This window comes from Sarcophilus harrisii, chromosome 1 (assembly GCF_902635505.1).
Source record: "Sarcophilus harrisii chromosome 1, mSarHar1.11, whole genome shotgun sequence".
In the NCBI taxonomy this organism is placed as follows: domain Eukaryota; kingdom Metazoa; phylum Chordata; class Mammalia; order Dasyuromorphia; family Dasyuridae; genus Sarcophilus; species Sarcophilus harrisii.
The window spans coordinates 633,861,621-633,884,636 of NC_045426.1; the positions used below are offsets into that span (position 1 = coordinate 633,861,621).

The window sequence follows — 23,016 nt, forward strand, 5'->3', positions numbered from 1 at the left end:
CTCATTTCATTCCCCAAATGCATAACCTATATTTTCTGACACTGAATTTAATTTGTCAATTATCTGCTTGTTTTCTTATCTTGGCATCACATACAGATTTGGTTGGATGTCATTCAAATCATTTCACTTTCCAAATCAGTGAAATAGGATAGGCATCTAAAGTGAACCCTGGAGGACTATCAAATTTGTTATTCTCCTACAATAGGATTTGTTGCCATTTACTATAATTTTGCCAGCCAATTCATAATCCAGGTCATTAACCTAACATTGCTTTTTGGATTTCACACAGCAATTCCCTATGTGATCCCTTCAAAGACTAAGTAAATTATATTCATGGATTTCTTAGTCTTACAATGTCCTTCATAATTATATCTTATTTTCTGATTTGACTATTACTGATCTCATGTTAGATAACCCATAAATTCTTTTCTCATTTTGTTTCCATCTTAATAATCAGCTGGGAATATTTGTACTTTTTCTTTCAAAGTCTATTATTTCAACTAAGTGTTCCAACAGGGCTTATCTTTTGTTGGTTTACCCGATTCTACTTATCTAAATATTTGAAGAAGAAAAGTCTAAAAACTTCTGAGCCTGTTAAGATTCTAAAACTGAATATATTATTAACTTATCAACAAACATGGGTTAAGAACCTATTTCAGATTGAACAATGAGATTATTTTCCTTACTACGTTGTGGGTTCTTTGACCGTAAACATTATATCTCACCTAAGCTTTTTATCTCCTCCAGAGCCTGACAGAGTGATAATACTCATGGGGTAGGGGATGAGATAGAGAAGAGGGGTGAGTGGAAGAGCAGGGCAACCAAACACAAAAATTGTAAGAATCAAATAAAATTATCCATATGTTTTGTAAACAAAGCACTTTGTAAATGTATTGCTAGGGTTGAGATTACTTATTAGTATATATCAAACTACAGACAAAATGGGAAATATACAGTGACAATAAACATTGTAATAGTGGATCGTGGAACCACATCATAGTCAAACTTGAGTTCAAGTTCTGCTACAGAGACACAGTTGTGTGACCATGAATAAAGCCACGTAACCTTTCAAATTATATAAAAATTGCTAATCTGCAGTGGAGGGAACTGCCAGAAAAGAAGTACACCACACTGATAAAATCAGGAAAGCAAGAAAAAAGAATGGATTGTGGCATTTAGTTGCCAAATTCTGTCATTTTTTTTTCTTGACAATCTCTTTCAGGCATTACTCTGCTTGCAAAGTGACCACCCTAGTTCAGGCTTTTATCAATTTTTCATACTATTAGAAGAGTCTCCTAATTTCTCTCCAATACTCTCCTCACCCCAACTCAGACTTTATAAAGTTTCCAAAGTGATACTTTTATATATAGGCTTGACCAGAGAACCCACTTCTTAATAAATTCCAGTGTTTCCCTAATACCTCTAGGACCAAGTAAACTTGGCTTCTCAAATTTTTCACAACCTGGTTCTTCTTATCCTTTTCCGTTTCATGTATCCTGCACTACAGATAAAGCAATCTACTTCCTTTTCCTAGAATAAGACACTCCCATTTCTTTCTTCCCGATTTTGCAATGGCTGTATTCTATACTTGAAATATTTTTCCTCCTTAACTCTATCTCGCAATACCTCTTGATTTCCTTTAAGCCTTCTTGAAAAGTCACCTTTTCTACTCAAAAGGCAACCCTTTCTGAGTTCATCTAGATGCTAGGGATCATACTCCCTATAGTTACCATTTATCTACTCTGCATAAATCTATTTATGTACATACTGTTTTACTCTTTTAAAAAAAAAAAAGTTCCTTAAGGACAGGGATTGTTTTTTTGTTTTTCTTTATATTCTAAGAATTTAGCATAATATCTCACCCAAAATAAATGCTTAATAAAATGTTGTTGACAGATTAGCTACCAACAGGAGGAAGTTGAATTTGAGTTAGGCTTTACAGGATGGAAAGCAATTCAAAATAGGGGAGGGGGAGTAAACATTCCAGATACCGAGAATACTCTAAAGAAAAGTACAGAGGGAAGAGAATGCAAGAATATGATATTGAGAGGAATGAGAATAGTTCATTATGGCTGAAGAACAGAGTGCCTACAGGGGAGTGTTAAGAAGATAAGGTTGAAAAGGAAGGGTATACAACTTGAGGATGGATGGAAGAAGGCTTTAAAATTCCAAGCAAAGGACTCTTATTTGTAGAAGTATAGATGCCACTCAAGATTTTTTTTTTTTAAAGCAGGGGAGTGCTTTGACAAAGTCTTCATAAAAAAGATTATTGCTGAAGCTGACAAACTGAACAGAATAGAAAGACCTAGAGAAATACAAGTTACTAAAGTATTGATAAAATGGGAATGAAGAAAATGTTAGACAATAAACAGAAATGGATTCCTGAAGCCCCATAGTGAGTTAAAAATCCACAAATTAACAATAGCTATTTTTAAATTTTTATATCTTAAATTTAATATTATATTTTTTACTTATTTTGTTAAACATTTCTCAATTATGTTTTAATCTGATTGATAACTGCTCTAATCATAATTCAATACTAGAATCTGTTTTTCCATCTGTTAATGATTGTTTTTTAGTTAGGTTTTTTTTTTCTTTTTTAAAAGTTAAGGGGACAGAATCAAATCTATCTCTCTGCCTATTTTTGTATTGTCTCTTCTGGAGCTTAAACAAAAGTCATTCTTAGCTTGTACTGCCCTCCCTGGAGCTAAGAATGTTTTCCCCCCAAAATATCATTATCATTATTTATTTTTTTTTTTTTTTGGTTGAGGCAATTGGGGTTAAAGTGACTTGCCCACTTAGTCAGGAAGTATTAAGTGTCTGAGATCACATTTGAACTCAGGTCCATTGCACTACCTAGCTTCTCCCCCCCAAAATACTCTTAACTCTAATGCCCACACCAAAACTAGCTGTGGGACAAAGGCCACAGTTTGCAATTCCTGCTCTAATCTTTCACATACCACCACCTAATACTGGTGTTAAATTCACTAACTTGATATACAGATCTGGCTATTCACTTTCCTGCTTACAGTCCTTAAAAGGGTCCCTATTATTTAGTAAATAGACAACACTATTTGTCAACTAAAGTATTTTTGCCTTCTGAGCCCAATTTACATTTTTAGCCATATCTTCCCTTTGTACCATATTTATACTTAAGCTAAATGAATCTATTCACCACACCTCAGATACAGAACATACATTTCTACTTCTATGCCCTTCCCTATGATCAAAATGTTCATTTGTGGTTCATTCCTTTAGTCATGTCTTGATTCTTTGTGTCCCCATGAACCATAGCACACTAGGACCCTCCATTATTATTAACTAACAAAACTCTGACAGCTAAAATTCTACCCATTCTTCAAACATCACCTCAAAAAAGTCTCCCTAAATGAAATCTTCCCTTATCCCAGTTTTCTACATCTAAGCTGACTATATATATATATATATATATATATATATATATATATATATGACTATATATATATATATAGTAATATATACTAATAATCCATCACTCTTCTAAACTCCGTCTTCTCTCATGCACTTATTACATAGGCAAATTTTCATTTTATTTATTTCTGTACATATCTTCACTTCCCCACTAAAGAGTAACCCCCCTTAAATGAATGAACCACATCTTTTATCATATATCTATTATAATGTTTAATATGTTCCTTTGAATTCAGTGGGTATTAATAAAGATTTTTTCAATGATGCTCATTACATTTTTTATTCAGGGAAAGGCCAGAAAACAATGAAGCTCAAAACCTATAAAGATGACACAAAAGTTGTCAAGAAAATGAATTTTAATTATTAATTTAATTGACATATTATTTATATTTGGCCCAATTTCATTTGGTCCTAACCTAATTTCTTTTAGCAACTCAATTTGGAATCCTGTAGCTATTTCAATATTCATAATTGATAGCTTTATGGCTATATTAAGAGCTCAAAGCCTAAAATATTATTTCAGGAATTAAAAAAAACTAAGTAAAACTAAGTATAACTTAAACCCTAAAGCATGCTCCTTCCTCATTTCAGACTCTCAACTAAAGGATATTTAATATTAATTTAAAAGAGGCTGTCATTCCAACAAGTACTGATATAATAACAATGAATTTTCCTTAAAAATTTAATAGAAACATATTTTACCATTTTCAGAATTCATACATTTTTAGCTCACATAACTCAAATTATCACACATCAGTTCAAGTGAGACAAAATATGGAAAGAACTCTGCAAATCATAAAGCTCTATAAAATTAAGTTATTTTATTTCCCCCTGTAAAAAGACATGCTCTAAATGGTATAGTCCCTAAGCCTTTGGAGAATTAGTGTAGCAGGGTGACCTAGCTTACTGTTTCTATATAAAAGCCAAAGCTATTTAAGTACTTTAATTCTACAAAGTATTATTTAACCTTTGATTTGACTTCTAATATACTTGAAGAACTTCAGCAGTCATGTCTAACAACTAGTGAAGTTAGCAATGATGCAGTCTTCCATAACAGCCAATATAAACAACAGGGTAAAATAAATATCAATTGTCTCTTTCAGTATTCACCATTATATGAATAAAATATACAGCTTCTCTCACATCATCTGGTAAAGTTGAATGAGATCCAAATAATTTATAATAATGACATAATTAGGTAAACATTAATTTGGATATCAGGAAGTTTTCTTGTTCTATTATACAACAGACAAATTTTACTTTTAACTGGAAGAACATACTTGTAGAAAAATTAAAATCAAATAAATAATAACCTAAACTAAAACTGACTGTTCATAGAGTGTCTTAACGTATTCAAATAGCAATTATATTTAAGGATGCGCCAGACTGATTCCAGAGTTCAAATATAACAAATTACAGTAAAATTAGTGAATCCTTATTTCTTTAATATATTTAAGAGCTTCCAATTATAATAAAAATTCACACTGAACCATGATTTAAATCAAAGCAATGTTTTAATCAAAAGTTATACGATGAACAAATGTCTCACTATCCTGATTTGACTTTTCTAGGAAATGAGTAGATATGAAATACTTACTCTAATACTTCATAGTTAGATTTCTTCTCCAGGGCATTGCCCCTCATTTCCCAGTACGATCTCCTAAAATCACAAAAAATAGGTTTACAAAGAATTGTTAGGAAACAGTCAAAGTACATTACACTGAAGTATTTCTTGCATATGACTATCAATTTTGTGAGTTTTGAATAAAGCCACAAATAAAAATTTTGCTTAATTATTATGCTTTTCATGATGAATAAACTTAATTATTGAGTTTTAAGGACAATTGTGATAATTATTAAGAATTAACAAACATAATGCCAGTTGAGAGGCAAGTTTGGTTCTAATTACTTCAAAAATCCCAAAGAGTAGTGCATAGATGTACAACAGACTGGTTGCTACAATATTGTTGTACAGTTACTAAATCTACTTGTTTTGATTAGGTTATCCAAAATGCTGAGGGTCACTGAATGTTAGTGCAAGCTTACTCATTTAGAAAATGGATGTGGTGTTTCTAATTAAACAGAAGGTCAGTACAGAATGACAGAGGCTCCTTTAGGGAATAAAATGCAACTTGCAAAATATTGTTCATTATTGTATTACATCATGCCAAATTAGACATAGTTACAAATTATAATCTAATTGGTCCTCTTTGAAAATTGTCCATCACAAAATAAAAAAAAAAATATGTATTTAAAAATTGTTAAATTTTATTCCAGGCCAACATGAAAGGTAAAATACCAGAAATAAAGAAATAGAAGGGACCTTGAATGGTATGGCAATTCACCCTCCTTTACTGTGCCACCCCGTTTTTATTTTTTACTCAAGACACAGATAGCTAAAAGAAACATCTTGAAATTTATCTTTGGAAAAAAATTTGTGGGCACATAAATTTCCCTAAACTATAAAGATACTATGTATATGGTAGTGCTATTTAATTTGGAGGATATTGGAAGTTAGCCATCTAGTTAATAAGCATTTATGTGCCAGGCACTGGGCAAAGTCTGTATATACAAAAACAAAAGCACAATATTTTCTGACCTCAATGAGCATACTCTGTAATGGAGGACACAACATGTAAACACCTCAGGATATATTAGATACTACAAAGTATATGTAAGGTAATTTGAAAGTGGAAGGCATTAGCAATTGCAGGTACCCAAAAGACCTCTTGCATTATGTGGGCTTTGAACTAAGCCTTCAAGAAAGCCAGGAAAAATAAAAGGTGAAGACCGGGGAAGAGGCTGCAGAGCATTTTAGGAATGGGAGGACAGCAAGTAAAGGAATGGAATCTGGAGACAAGAGTTTGAGGAATCTTTGCAAAGGAATTTCAGGAAGGGGGAGCCAGGGAGGTGATAAGCATTAACAACACTTGTAATGTGCCAGGTACTGGGTGCAAAGCACTTTGTAATCATTATCTCATTTGAACCTCACAACAATCCTGGGAGCTGAGTGCTGTTACTATTCCCATTTTATAGTTGAGAAAATTGAGGAGAACAAAGTATGAGTAAATTGCCCAGGGTCACAGAGCTAGTAAATGTAAAAGACTACATCTACACTCAGGTCTTCTGGATGCCCAGACACTGCAGTGGCTGTGCTACCTGCCTTTTATGGGCTGCTAAACACCAGCACTTAATAAATGCTTGCTGCCTATGTGCGCACTGTTCAAGCTGTCTAAGAAGCAATTAGAGGGACATGAATAACTCAGGAGAAAAGAATATGAACACATGGAAGCTGTTAAGATCATCAACCGAGATTTTATGTAGGAGAAAAAAGAGAAGATCCTAGAACAGAGGAGACATATAGTTAGTGGACATGACATAGAGACAGCAGAGGAGAATGAAAGGGCACTGGATTTGACAATTAAGAGAACACCGGCTACTTTGGGGAAAGCAATTTTAAATGAATGAAACCAAATTTTAGAAAAGTTTAGAAGATAATGAAAGGAGAGAAAGTGAAAGTTCAGATTACATATGGTTTTCTAAAGGAGTTTAGTGACAGTGATGAGAAAGATAGGATAAAAGAGCAGATAGTGCTGAATCAGGTGTTTTTAAAGGATGGGAGAACTATGCATGTACATGGACTTCACAAAAAGAAAATGGTGGTGATTGCAGGGGTAATATGCTGGAGAAGGTGGGAGGAGAGATGAAGAATTTATGTATAGGGTTTGCTTTGGCAAGGAGAATTTATCCTTTGATACTAGTGTGAATAAGACAACAATGGAGAATAAGGGAAAGAGGAGAAGTAAGAGAGAAGAGGGAGTTTTTAACACATGCTTCAATCAAGAATAAATATGAAGTGGAGGCCTTCGTTTGATTTTTCACAAAATTAAAAATATAGTATGAAAGATCCAGATAGAGATATCTGGCAGATTCAACTGAAAAGTTTCATATTTAAGTTAAAATAAAATTGAGATGTATGAAATAAAGCAATGAATTTACAGACAGTAGTTCTTATGGACAAAACATAGGTGCTTTTGTGACTGTGGGGTTGACAAGTATTTGACTATTGGGAAAAAAAGTCCTTTTATGTTAAGATTTCATTAAAAAGGATTAAATATCTATAAGGCTATGAAGAGATGATTTGGAATTAGAAGGTCTAACTTCACATACAGCCTTAAACACTTATTAGCTGTGTAACCTGGCTAAGTCACTTAAATGCTACCTGCCTCGCCTGTAAAATAGGGATAATTCAGCAAGCTTCTAATTAATGTAAAGAGTGAATCTGGTGAATTGAATTCATCCTACTCAAAGTTAAAATTATATAAAATATGGTTGGATATATATGGATATAAAATATCATTGGAAATGTGCAATGCAAATTCAAATAACATAATCACCTCAAAAGATTCTGGAACCTAGCTTAAAATCACCTGGCTCCTAGGGTAAAATGAGTTGTAAAAATAGGATGAGATAATATTTATGAAGTACTTTGCAAACCTTAAAGCAGTATATAAATGATACTATTATTACTGCTACTTCTACTATTGCCACTACCACAACACAAAAGGTGACAGTCCCAATGAACTATGTGAGTCAAACCATACCTGGAGTATTGTGTGCAATTCTCAACCTATTTTATTATGACAAAGAGTGTTTGGGACACTGAATGGAATTGAAAACATCATATAGAAAATGGGCATTGGAAATGAAGATAATGGCCAGAACAGATGCAGGGAAAAGGGAAAGTGACAATTATCTTCAACTGGATTCCTGCCATGTTGAAGAGGAGGTAGTAAACTTATTCTGTATAGGTCCAAAAGGCACAATTCAAAAAACTAATTTGAATAAAAGTACTTCAGCCTTGGAAATTGGTCACCACCTAATCCAATCCAATACCTAGGGGAAAAAAAAAAAACACCCCCGACAAAGACCTGACAAGTATTTGTTCCATTATACTTGTCCAAGCAACTTTTCCATTTCTGGAAAGCTCTAATAGTTTGTGTAGTTTCTTTTCTTTTCTTTCTTTTTTTTTTTTTAAACATCAAATCAAAATCTATCTATTGGCAATTTCTCCCCATCAATCCAAGTTCTGCTCTCTGGAGTCAAGTAAAACCTGTCGAAGGGCTCTTCTGTATAAAAGTCTTGGAAATACAGGACAGCTAAGTTCTCTATTTTCTAGGCTAATAATTTTCCTTTAATTGACCTCCAAATAGCACTAGAGAATAAAGATCTATAGGGCTGAGAGAGACCTCAGAGTCCATCAAACCCAATACATTCATCATATAGTTGAAGAAATTGTGTTCTGGAGAGACTTAGTGATTTGCTTAAGGGTGTGTGTGTGGAGGGAGGTGTGTGTGTGTGTGGGGGCATTTGATCCCAGTGTCCTTTCCATTGTACATTGTTTCCTTCAAATGATATGTTTTCTATTCCTGCTGTCCTTTTAATAAGTCTCTACAATATATTAATAACCTTCCTATAATGTAAAATCCAATTTAATTCAATAAGCATTTATTTAATACTAACAATGTATTAGTCAATATAGTGACTTCTAAGGATAGAAGGGGGCAGTTAGATGGCCCAGTGGATAAAGTTCTGGGCTTGGAGTCAGGAAAACTCTGAGTTTAAATCTGGCTTGAGATACTTCCTCTAATGTGATCCTGGACAAGTCACTTAACCTTGTTTACCTCGGCTTCTTCATCTGTAAAATGAGCTGGGAAAGGAAATGGCAAATCACTCTAGTATCTCTGCCAAGAAAACCCCAAATGGTGTCACAAAGAGTTGGGGACAAGTTAAAACAACTGAGAAGAGAACAAAATTAAAAAAAATCTTTGCCCTCAAGCAAATTACACACTTTTAAAGGAAAACAATATGCATGCACATGAAGATAAAATATGTGAAAATATAAAATAAAATAAATTGAAGTAGCTGTGAAAGGCACTAATAATTCAAAGGACCAGGAAAGGTTTCTTAGTTTGGCACTCGAGGTACATGTTGACAGCAAGTAATGACTACAATAAATAGAGGTGAAGAGGGAAAACAGGCCTATGGCAAGGTTAGGAACATAAAAATGAAATGTGTATAAAGAGACTAGCTAGCAGGCTAGAAGGGATAGAATGTAGTATACCTTTCTTTATGCTTGGAAAGTTAATCTAGAACAGTTGGAACTGGAAGATTACAATGGGCTTCAAATGCAAAATAAAATAATCTACATTTACTTTAGATTTGCATTCATCAGGAGAGAGATGTCCCATTCAAAAATAGGGAAGATTCGGAAGTAGTATGTTTGGTGGAGAAGATGAATTCCATTTTGCATAGAATGAGTTTCAGAAGATTCTATAGAATAAATAGTTGAGCATTTCCAGTAGGCAGTAGTCTGGTAAAATGAGAATAGAGTTCTAGAGAGGAATGAGGGCTAGATTTCAAATGAACTTCCTTAGAGAAGTGAATAAAATACAAGGTGCAGTCTAAGCAGAAGAAAGATCCATGGGAGTATAGCTGTCTTTATGTCTCCATGCAATATAAGGTACCTTAGTTCTTGATTGCCATTACACACTAATAACTGATGCTAAATTTGTATTAAGCAAAACTCTAATTTTTTTCCCTAGCAAATTGGATTAATTTTGCAATTATGAAGTTTATTAATTTAATCTGGTCTAGTATTCTAGCAAATCATATTTTTAAAATCCTTCCCTGATAGGTACCAAAATTCTACAAAGATACCACACAGGCATTTATCAAAGTCTTTGACAAATATACTGGTCAGCACAGATTCCTGAGGAATTCCAATGGAGAACTTTTTTCAAGCTAATTCGGAATGATCAGAAAGTACTATTTTAGCCTGGCCATTCCAATAATCAATCAATAAATAAACATTTATTAAGCACATAGGTGCCAAGAAGTGTGTTGAGCATTAGGGATACAAAAAGATGCAAAAGACAGTCCAGTTTCAAATCCAACTAACTGGACAATTGTCTGGTCTAATCTATCTTAAAAAAAAAAATGCACAGGAGATTGTCAACTGTTGCTAAAAGTGAACTGCAACTACTAGTTCAAAAGTAATGTTGAAAATGGAAGTAAAGCTAATCTAGTATGACCTTGAAATGAAGTCATTCTAATCATAATCATGCTTCCTTTTGTTTAATGTTCTAGCATTTTCCCAGAAATCAAGGTCAAACTTATTGGCTTCTACTTTCCATACTCCATTCTCCTTTTATTTTTAAATTTGGACATAATTTCCTTACTTTTAATTCACTAGCACTTGTCTACTCCATAATCTTTCAAATAATGATAACAGAGACTAATCATTATAGATTGTTTACCTGTGTCACATGACCTTATCAAGGACAATTCTAGAGCTCTCATATTATCTCCTTCTTTACCATGGATATTAAAGTCCTATTTAAAGGCAATATGCTCTGTACTTTCCATTCCAAACATCATTCCCCTTAGCAGAGAAAATAAGCAGAAGAAACAAGGTATCTCTGCCTTCTTTTTGTTATCAGTTATCATCTTATTTATCCCAAGGAGCAATCTTTTCCTGTCTCTGAGCTTCCTTTCCACAAATATAATTCAAACAGCTAAACATTTGCAGTTTCAGCTATTTTTTTCACCCTCACAGAACAATACAATAATTTTCATATTGGTTTCACAGAATAAAAGAATAAAATCATCTCCCTTTTGAGCGTCAACATTCCCATCACTTTTTTTTAGGAGACTGTTCCATGCCCTTGAACTTGTTTTGAGTCTTGCACTTGTACATGTCACTTAGGCTCATATAACAAGTTTCCTATTATTTTTCTCCTTTTCTTTTTTCTTTAATCACCTTTATCACAAACTCCAAGATGGAGTTGTCACTTACTTACAAAGTTCTCATCATTTGAACTAAACCAGTTTGTCCTACTTGATGACAATCAGATCCAGAAAATAGTTTCGTTGGTCAGTTCTCCCACTGTTAAAAGAATAAAATCACTACAAAATCACCTCAAGATGTGATTAGTTGCTCTGATTTTGGCAAAAAGAGCTAAGCAGTTGTCCCCTCATTACAATATCAAGTTATATGTTAGATTGGTGATGTTTCAAAAATTCAACCACGTAGTCTTTCTATGCAGGTGGCCTTTTGTATTCTCCAATGACAATGTAATCTGTTAGACACTCCATTGACCTTCACCAAATAATCTCCAACAGAACAGAAGCCGTTTCCACTTCATTTAGCACAACCATCATTCAGGGGAAAATTCATATGGAGAAGAGATGTGCCCTAGTACTACCACCTCCATCTATTAATATCAACAAGTAGGTAAGCCTAGAGAAGAACAGGGTCATCCCAGACCACCTGGCCTGCTTCTATTCTACTGCTGAAGTCATCATCCAGGGAATTAAGCTTTGTTGAGATGTGATCTGATAATTGGAAGGAAGACTCAGGAAAGAAAGCACTTAATGCCAACATCCTTGGCACCATTTAAATACCTGAACATTAGAAACTGTGATGTTCTTATTAATGGAAATAACACAATATGTGTAGCACATGTAACCCACAAAACAGTAGACCTTTCTATCTGACTTGCAGGTGGAACCTCCCTATATATTGTCTCTTAACCTTTTAGAATTTGAGCTCCCTGTATGCAGAGATTTAAATTTCCTATTTCTCTTACCAGTACATATTACAATGTTTTGCAAAAAATAGAGTTTAAAAATGCTTACTCATTCATTTGTAAACTGTGGAAATATTTTTTGAATTCTTTCTGAAAGTATTTGTGTCCGTATGAATTGACCAGAAGTGGGCAGCTACTATAGACTTTTCTTAGTTCTACAGATACATGACATGACATGACAAGACAGTAGACCGTTTTGTAGTTACCATATTGACACAGTATTTAGCATTGACTTCCCATTACATAAAAGAAAATCATTTATCCTTCAAACATTTTTTACTTGTGTGATGTTGGGTAAGTAATTTCTTTGTTGCAAGCACCAGTTTTCTCATTGATAGATTGAGGGATTTAGATTCAATGACATCTAAAGTTTTAACTCTTTCTAAATATATAATCTTGACAAAAGCCAGCTTTTACCTTTCTCAGAATCTTTTTTTTTTTTTTTTTTTAAGGTAAACAATGAAGCCCTTCAAAGGAATATGTCATTGCCTTTAATAATGTAAGATATGAGGGAAGCATTCTTTGAATTCTCAGACTTCTTTTTATTCTCAAAAAGAAACCAACTTACATTTAGGTACTGAAAGCAGTCACTTGATAGTAATAGCAATTCAAATATTTAAGATTATGGCAAAAATCTCCAAACCCTCCAAAGAAGTGAGAAAATTCCAGGCAGTTCATGAAAAAAATGATTAAAAAAAAAACAACAACAAAGTACGGGCTCAAAATTTAAAAACAACAAAAACGTAAAAGTTTAAGTTTTCTCCAAATGGAATGAGGTGATTTTGGAAGCTGTGAATTCTATATTAATAATATATATATATATAAATAGTCAAACAAATGAGAGATGACCATCAGCTGGTGTTGCAGAAACCTGTTCTTGTACAAGGTAAAAAGTATATGCCTAGAGACAGCTAGACAGAGCAATGGATACAACTCTGAAACTGAAATCAGAAAAATCTGAGGTCAAATCCTTTCTTAGACACTTAATTAGTTTTGTGATTCTGAGCAAGTCACTTAAATTCTACCTGTTTCCCCATGGAGTTATAACTTCAAAGATTGCTACCATGATAAAATGAGATGATATCGGTAAAACACTTTGCAAACCTTAAGGAATTTATATAAATGTTAGCTATTAGATGATACTTAACATACTGTCTAGTACACAGTAGGAGCTAAGTAAATGCTTCTTGACTTAAATTGTCACTTAAAAAGTTAAAATAATGTTTTCAAAAACATTTTGTACTTTAGTACATATGAAATATCTATTTAGTGAGGTTATTAAAAACAGATCATTTTAAAGAATTTTTTTAAAAAAATCATTCTACTTTTCCCTGGTATTTCTTTCCCTTTTAAAGAAAAAAAAAGTTAGCATAATTGGACATAAAAATGTCCAAAAGATATGTGCAGAAAGAATGTATGGGCACTAACTCAGGGCAGTGGACTTGAAGTGTCATCTCATATCTCTTTCAAGCCATGTTTGTTCTTTATAATTTTGCAACACTAACTTTTGATTTCTGTAGTTGTTTTATATTGTTGTAGTCATTATATAGTTCATTATTTTGGCTCTGCTTATTTCACTCTTCATCAGTTCATGTAAATCTTCCCAGATTTCTCCATATTCATAATTTCTTACAGCACAAGAATATTACATTACAATTTATTTAGCCAATCATTTCTTTTGTGTTCTCAGTTTTGTTAGCAAATAACCGCTTAAGTTCTGATTATTCTTTTTATTTATTCTTTTGGGTTTTGATTTCACTTTGCTTATTTATAATTTTTTATTTTATTTTCTGATCCCTTCTTTTTAATCCGATTGACTAAAGATTCATAGATTTTATTAGTCTTTCCCAAGAGCCAGCTTTTGGTTTTATTTTCCATTTGTATGATTTTTTTTTTTGGGGGGGGAATTCTGTTTATTTATTTGTTCTTTAATTCTTAATATCTCCTCTTTGATACTTATTTTAGAATTGGTTATTTGTTGGATTTCTAATTTTTAAAAGTGCATAGTTAATTCATTAATCATCTTTTTTTTTTTCTATTTTGTTAATGTATATTTATAAAGATAAGATTTCCCCCCTAAATTTAATCACTGCATCAGTAGTACTCATATAGTGGTTTATAAATCACCTGTAAGATAAGACCATAAGCCAAAGAGTTCACATAAAAAATTTTTTATCAATACCTGAATTATTAAATAACTGGCCCGTTGTATTACTTGTCCTCTGTAACAATAAGTATATGTATTTTTGAACATTTTATATGATATAAATATAAAGTTTTATTTTGAACAAATAAATTTTAAAGCAAATATATCTAGGAGACATAATTGTAGCTCTTGGAACCACTTTTACAAAAAGCAGAGAATTTTTAAAATAGTGAAAACTGTGATTTAATATTTCACAAAACTGAACTGTTTAACTTTACAAACTATCTTTAAAATACATTAAAAGACAACTAATTGGTTTTTCTAGAATTAGTAATGTCACCACCATAGGAATTACTAGCTACATTTAATAATACAAGCTTTATATGACTTTCTTAATTGCATTTGCAGCATCTTTATCACAGTTATGCCCACTAATCATGAGTGTCCCTTCTTCTGTTCTCTATTCATACTATTCTTGTTTAGTGATCTAATCAGCTCACATGGATCCAATCCACCTCGAACTTCTCACTGAACTCTAGTCTTTCATCATTAACTTCCTTTGGATATCTCAAACTAGATGCCCACAAGGATCTCAAACTCAACATAGACAAATAAAATTCGTCAGCTTAGCTCCATAGCTATCCTAAGCTGTGGATTGCTCAGGCTCAATTAAAATAAACAAGTCCCAAATCATATTTCAATATTTCCTCATAGAAGTAGTTGCCAAGGCAATTTACAATCAGTTTGGAAAGGTAAAAACAAATAAAAACTGGTAGCAAGAAGATTAAAAAGAGCCATCAAAAGTGGTTGTTGGAGTCTCATGATTGCTTTACTGGTCCTAAACATTGTTTAAATAATATTCTGCAACAAATTAAATCACCTGTAAGCAAAGTTAACCTATATTGTCCCATGTCTGCACCTCAACTTTATAGGATGTTGTATAAATGTGAGTATTAATGCATGCCTTCTCAATTCCAAGTCTCCTAGCACATATTTCTTAAAACTTCCCTCGTAGTATGCATGGTATCCATCTTACTCCTACTCATCCAAACTGAGGCAAAAAAAGTTAAATTTTACACAAAAGAGATGAGAATAGGGTGAAGAAGCCAATCTATGTCATGCAATTCCTCATTCATACAGACCTTATATATCTAATCTACTGTCTCAAAGTCTCTTGAATTCCTCTGCTTCTCTACTCTTAGTCACTTTACCAACTTGAAACAGGGTGAGTTAGCACCTGTCTCTTGTCAAGAATGCCACTCTCCTTCCTTTCCCTAATTTTCTTCCTCACTCACCTTTACTACCCACTGCCCTACACTGTGTATATAATTATTTTTGGCACATTATTTTCCCATTATAATATGAGCTGCCTAATGGCAGGAATTGAGTTTTTATAGATCTTTGTATCACCAGTATTTAACAAAATATCCAATATGTAGTATGTGCTTGTTGACTGACTAAATACATTTGGTGAATCTGTTCATCAACTTGTTTCTTCCATTTCAAATTAATATTTTGAATGCACAGTACATAAAAGAGCACAGAAAAGTGGCCTAGGAATCAAGAAAAGCTGGGTTCAAGGCATATCGTAACTTAAGACAACTGCATGACCCTAGATAAGTCGCTTAATCACTCCCTACCCCAAGCAACTTCCCAAGATTATATAGCTTACAACAATTGCTGAACTAAAATGGTAAAAGGAATTTCTAGCCAGAAGTTTCCTACATCAAGTAAATTACAGGTCTAGAATCCTTCCCCCTCCAAAAACAAAAATCAAAAAAAACAAAACAAAACAAAAAAAACCCCACAAGTACCAAAAACAAAAACAACAAAAAAGCAAATCCTTGATAAATAGTATAGCAGAGAGGAATAACTTTTGCAATTAATATAAACATGTTTGAAAGAATTAATCTTCCTTCAAAAGATAAATATCCATACAAGTAAGTACAGTTTATCAAGCTCACCGTATTTCAAGGCAACCCAACTTCAAAGCAATTTCCTGGTCCACTTGATCAGCTATTTCTAACATATAGTCGTTTTTCACCTAGAACATATGAAGCAAGCATGTGTCATATAAAGAAATAATTATTTTTAAGACAAAAAGGTTGTTATATGATATGATAGTAGATAGCTAACTGTAACCACAGGAAAAAAGGATCAATTCAGAAATCATTTGAAAGAGATATTTGTATACAAAAATTATTCTAATTTATATCAAACCTAAATTTAGTATTCACTAATGTTGGAAAAGTGAAGAAAATCACAGAACTGTTCTGAGTTCACTACAAATTTATATTCATAATCTCAAGTGGGATCTTCACTGTTTCTAGGCAATTCTCCTAATACCTTTTCAGCTCACTATCTCACTCTCCACAGCAGCTCTTCCACATCTTTTCATCCTTCCTCAAAATCCCATTGTTCCCCTATCCCCAGTTCTCTCAGCTGAGAATCTTACCTCATACTTCACAGAAAAAAAGCTGAGGCTATTCACTGTGAACTGCCTCAACCCTCTGAAGCTAAACTACTCAAAATAGCTGGCTACAACAGGTGTCTCTTTGCTTTCTTTCTGCTCTCATTCTCTTAATTCATTACAATCCAGCTTCTAAATCTTATTCTTCCATTGAAACCTTTCTCCCCAAAATCACTAATGATCTCTTAGTTGACAAATCAAGAGATCTTGATTCAGCCTCATTTTCCTTGGCCTCTCTGCAGCTTCTGACACTGCTGAACACTCTTTCCTCTTTGCTATTCTCTTCTCTTTAGGGTTTAGGGACACCATTCTCTCCTGGTTTTTCTCCTACCAATGTGAACATTCCTACTCTCTGTCTTTCCTGCTGAAACCTCTTCTAGAACATGTCCTCTAACTATGGGTGTCCCAGTGTTTTGTCCTATAATTGGTATCTCATCAGTTCCTGTGGATTTAATTACCCTCTCTATACTGCTAATTATCAAATTTACCCATCCTACTACTCCAAACACTCCACTGACTTCCAATCTTTTAATTCTAACTGCCTTTCATATATCTCAAATTAGACATTTAGTAGACATCTTAAATATAATATACCCATTTCAGAACTCTTTTCCCATAAAATATCCTCATACCCCTTTCTATTACTGTCAAAGGCATACCACCTTCCCAGTCCCTCAGTCTGGAAACCTTGCAGTCATCCTGGACTCCACGCTGTCTTTCATCCCTGTACCCAAGCTGTTGCTGAGGCCAGTCAATTTCCCTTCTGCAACTTATCTTGCACACTTCTCTGCCTTTCTGATACTGCTACTTCTCTGCTGAAGATCCTCATTACCCCCCACCTGGACTATTCTAATAGCCTGCTGGTGGAGCTACCTGTTTCAAGTCTCATCCCATTCCACTCTATCCTCCATTTGCTACCAAAGAAATTGGAAAACAAAACCTCCTCTCTCCTCCCCCCAGATCCAACCACATTATTTCCCTACCTAATAAACTCCAGTGGCTCCCTCTCATCTCCAGTATCCATGCTCTGTGTGGTATTCAAAACCCACTATAGTCCCTTCTACCTATCCCATTCTATATTTTTCAACCCAGTGACAGTCACTTCCTGATTGTTTACTGACACTCAGATCTGGGCAATTTTCTTTAAGTTCCAACTAAAACTCCACCAACTTCCCCAACACTTCTTAATTGTACTTGCCTTCCGTCTCTTGATCATTTCCTAATTATCCAGTATATAGATGGCTTATTATATTTGTTTGCATGATGTCTCCCTCCTTATAAAAGAAGGCTCTTGGGGGCAGGGACTGTCTTTTTCTATCCTCAACATTTAGCACAGTACTTGCCACATAGTTGGCCCTTACTATACTGATTAACTTCTTATGTAGTTTCACTTAACTGATTTCCATGCACCATGCCTTAAAGGCCATAAACACAAAATGTCAACTATATTGAACCTCAGAAAACATCTACTCAGAAAAGGCCCTTTATGATACAGATTAGGAAACTGAGGTTTAGAAAGGATAAGTGATTTGCCTAAAGTCACACAATCATGGAAAGACAAAATTTGGATTATACTTGGGCCTTCTGACTCAGTTTTCACTCCTTCTACCATACTATGCTCTTCTTATGTCAAGAAGGAATGGTATTCATTTGTCTCACGCTGCTAAAATCCAGGACAAAGGACCTATTACAGTTCCAAAGTTTCCTTATTCTTTTCAATTCATCCCCAAAATAACTCTATTCAGCATAGAAATATCTTACCTCCATGAAAGTGGTAAGGAAGCTGAGAGTCAAGAAATATTGGCTAGGATTAGATAGCTATTAAGAGGCAAAGCTAGGCCTCAAACCTTTGACACTAGGTTCTTTCCTGAATGAGAACTAGTTAAAATGACTTTGATGATGTAATGCTAAAAAAAACTTTAGTGAGTCAATTTAAAAAATATTAATACAACTCGAGAAATTATTTTGATTCTTTCCCCCACTGTTGTATGTAACTTCAAATAGGTCCATTCTAATTTCAATTCTGTTTATTTTGAGATGACAGTTTGTCATCCAAGACTCTTGCTTTCCCTTCCCTTAATACCAGTCTGTTATCCTTTTGCACTTCTGATGTTTATTTCCTAGCCTTACTGATTCAATAGCCAGATTATATATATCTTTAAATCCATTCCTATAGTTCAGGCCTTCATCACCATCTACTGTAAAACCCTCTGAACTCTGCCTTCTTTTAATATCTACTCTCTCCCATGCTTATTAGGAGACTCTATTACAGAGAATAAGGAAGAAAACTAATGTCCAATGAGGTGCTGACCATCATGAATGGTGGAATTTTACTCTCCTAGAGTTCTTTACAAGCAAAGGAATGATCCATAGTCCCAACTTCTATACATATCTTTTAACTCTAAATTTAGTTCTCTTTCTACTATATCACCCTAATTCTATGAATCTTAGCATCTTTGTCCATCAAATAAAGAGATATACAGTATCACAGACTTATACCTTGAAAAACCTTGAGAGACAATCTAGCCTAAACCCCCAGGAGTATCAGAAATAGAATATGAACTCAAGTCCTTCAACTAACAGTGAAATAGTCCAAATGATTCAATGGAAAATTCACTGGACCTGGAATTCAGAAGACACAGACATATCCAGTCTGTCAACCTGGACAAGTCATTTAACCACCTTCAGCTTTAGTTTCCTTACCTTTAAAATAAGAATAATAAAAGTACCCACCTCCCAGGTTGTTATGAAGATCAAATGAGATGTTATTTGTTAAGCATTTTATAAATCTTGAAATACTATGTAAATGCTGTTATTATTTTTTCCATTATTACCATCTCTATTTTACAAGCAAAGAAACAAACTGAAAAAGGTAACCTGATTTACTCAAGTCTCTTGGACAAAAAGTAACAAAACCAGAATCTTATACCTAGCCCTGCAACTCCAGATCCTGTTTATTCTATTTTGCTGATAGCCTTTCATCTTAATAAGCTCATCATTTGGGGCTAAGTACAGGTGAAGATGAGAAGATAAGATCACTGTTAAAATCAGCCTATTTTTAAGAAATCTATAAACATTATCAATAAAAAATATGCATATCTTTTAAATAATAGAGTGTTAGATGCCAAAATAACAGCCACAAACACACAAATATTTATGCTACTGTAATAAATGATATTATTTATATCAGTGATATCAAATTGAAATCCCTGTGGGCCAAACATTTCCCTAGAAAGTCACAAATTAACATTTTCTACATTGTACTCTATTTTAATTTAACATCTATTTTGTTAACCATTTCTCAATTACATTTTAATATGGTCTGTTCAAACTTTTGCAGGGTTTTTTACACTTTTGCCAACTAGTTATACCAACTAACATTCTAAAAATTTTTATGTACATTTTTAATCTCCTCCTTTAATGCTTATTTGTAACAGAAGCATTAATTTATTAGAGGGAATCAATCACTTGAAGGAAAGAGAATTTTCAAGAGTCAACAGAGAATGCTGTCCCTTCTGTCTCTTCAAATACCAATGAGGTCATACTTCTTCCATTTGTTGCAGTTGGTATTTGACCTCTGATAGCAATTTTTAAAAATTCTATGTTAATTATCAAGGCTTTAAAGTTGATAAATTGGTTCTCTGTAAAGAATTACAGAGCAGAACAGATAAAGATTACCCACCCTTCTGTTAAGTTGTTTGAATCTCCAGATGTCTTATGTTATAGATACTTCTTCCCAAGTTTTTGATTTAGTCAACCCAACACACTTGGGATATATCTGGTATTGAATCAGCTGGGCATGCTCTCCAAATGCTAATTGTGCAGTTACCACCTCCCTATTTTTCTCCCTATATAACCTTTTACAATTCAATCATGCATTAATTTGACCATTGTTCTTTTTCCCCCCCCTAATTATTATTACATTATTTGCAGTACTCCTGCAATTAAATGACTAATGGTCACAATTCTGATATCTGGATTTTTTTTTTTCCCATTTTATTTTGGAGGAATCAGAGAGGGAACCAGCAGCAGACTGGCTGTAAGCCACATACCAAATTGTATATGCCTAAGCAAAGATTAAGTAGAGCCAGTGCTTATAGTAACATTTTTTTTTTTTTTTTTGCTACCAGCTTATTATATAATTTGAGAATTAATAGAGAAATTCCCCTCTCTCCATTTTTTTCTCCCATCATGTCCATTTTGTTCTTGCCTGGGAATTGTATTATTTAATACATTTCAATGAAGAAGCCTATTGGTATTCTGAATCGTGTTGTAATAAACATATTCATCTAAGGAATATAGTCATTTTTACTATAAAAGTTTGGTTTTAACTCTCCAATAATTTAATTCTTACTTCATTCTTATAAAAATTATTTGACAGTTGTCTTTTCTTTTAATCTATAAACTATCTATAGAAATATGGATGGTTTTATAGTTTTATTTACAAAATCTTTTCCTACTATGTTGAAGCTAATTATAATTTCAAATGAAAATTTTTTTTAAGCATCTGAAAAACTCAGAACACTACAGGAAGACTTATAGGAACTGATGAAAAGTGAGGCAAAAATAGCGAAGAAAACAATATATAATGACAACATCATGAACAGAAAGAACCACACCAAACCCCTTCCAGAATTCTGTATAATTATATACACTGTATATATTATATACAATTCTGTATAATTAGATCAAATATATAGTTGAGAAAGTAGACTGTCCTTTCCTTTTCAGTGGGAGAGGATAAGGAGGGTGAGAACATAACTGCAACTTTCTTTGTCAAGGTAGATTTAATTTTTAATTTAATATTTAATATTTGATTTAATATATCTTTTTCCTCATTGGGTTGGTGATTTTAATTGGAAGGTAAGAAAGGGGTGGGGGTAAGGTTATATAAATTGTAGAATCAGGTTTAGAGTACTATTTAAGGGAAGCATTACAGAGGAAGAAGAATAGAAATAAATTCATTTGTATGCTGCCTGTTAGATTTAAGTTGCAAAAAAATCAGAAATCAAATTATCTGACATCAAGGGCTGTTTTATATTCATATTGGAAGGTCATATGTATTTATTTCAAAGATATTGGCAGTTAGCAATCATTCTAACTAGAAGCCATACTAGCAGTTATCTATCTAGTCCATCCCCTCATTTTGTCATCCATAAAGTAAATGGAGATTGAACTAAGTTAAAATAAGGTCAAAGTACGAAACCCAGTCCAGCTCCTCACTGGGACAAGAATGCCCTCAAAAATATTAGCATTGGACTGAAGAACTCTAGGGAGTTACAATCTCCTCCCATGCCCTCCTAATTATAGCCTTCAGTACAATTAATCAAATTAACTTAAAAAATTAATCCCTCTTCTAGAGAATGATTCTAGTTTCTCCTTCCAAATTCAGGTTCTTTCTGCTATAAATCACTGCCACTCTTCAAAAAAAAATTTTTGACCTACATATTTTGGAGCCCAAAAGTATGGTTTAAGAGCGTTCTTTCTTGTAATTTTAATGCTGACAAAGATTTCTCCTTTGAAGATAGATTATTCAGAAATAAGGTAAATATAGCAAACAAACTGAATTTTCCTGCTAATCTCTGTGATTAAAGCCTGTAAATTAGGCTCAGAAAGAAATTTCACCTCTTCTCCACTTAAATCTTGGAGCAATAATCAAATTAGCTGCCATTTCTTTTGGAAAATGTTTCTTAAACTACTCCAGTATAACTCACTTTCCAATGTAAAATATCTTTCCCCAGTTACCTCTCCACTGTTACTAGAATGCAAACACTTGTTGAGGGAAGGGGCAATTTCATTTTAAAAACTGGTATCCTCATTTGTTAGCACAGTATTTGGCAAAGAGTAAGGGCTTAATAAATGATTTTCCAATTATCCATCTGTGGTGAAAATATTTTCTTTTTATGATATAAACTAATACTTCTGTTTTTAAAAAGTTACAAAATAACTTTCATTGCTCTATAGCCACATATCACATTATTCTGTAGTATAAACAGTAGTTCATATGTACATACAGCATATTAATTTACAAATTTATTTACAAACATCAATTTATAGTAGTAATTCATGTTTCTTCAGCATTTGGAAATCTGTAAATAATTTCCCTCCTAACTACTCTAAGGCAATTAATACAAAAATTATTATTAAATTTACAAATGAGGCGACTTGTTCAAAATCACACAGGTCAACTGATACGAGTCACATTGTGATCTTCAGACAAGCCCAATGCTTTCTTTACTACAACATGACCTTTTGTGAGGGAATAAATAACAATCATTAAACTGTGTCCTTTAATTTTT

The 23,016-nt window shown here is 33.3% G+C and overlaps 1 protein-coding gene across 18 annotated transcripts in view; it reads right to left on the minus strand.

Annotated features, from left to right (window-relative positions):
• The window catches only part of PTK2 (protein tyrosine kinase 2), a 368,410-nt gene that overhangs the window by 179,383 nt on the left and 166,011 nt on the right, over positions 1–23,016 (minus strand). For 17 of the 18 annotated variants that reach the window (XM_031947265.1, XM_031947245.1, XM_012541848.3 and 14 more), the window contains 2 exons: positions 16,212–16,291; positions 5,048–5,110 (listed from right to left, as the gene is read on the minus strand). In XM_031947265.1, coding sequence (XP_031803125.1) covers positions 5,048–5,110; positions 16,212–16,291 — 143 coding nt within the window. The remainder of the gene's footprint in view (positions 1–5,047; positions 5,111–16,211; positions 16,292–23,016) is intronic. The other variant, XM_031947260.1, reaches the window with a different exon arrangement.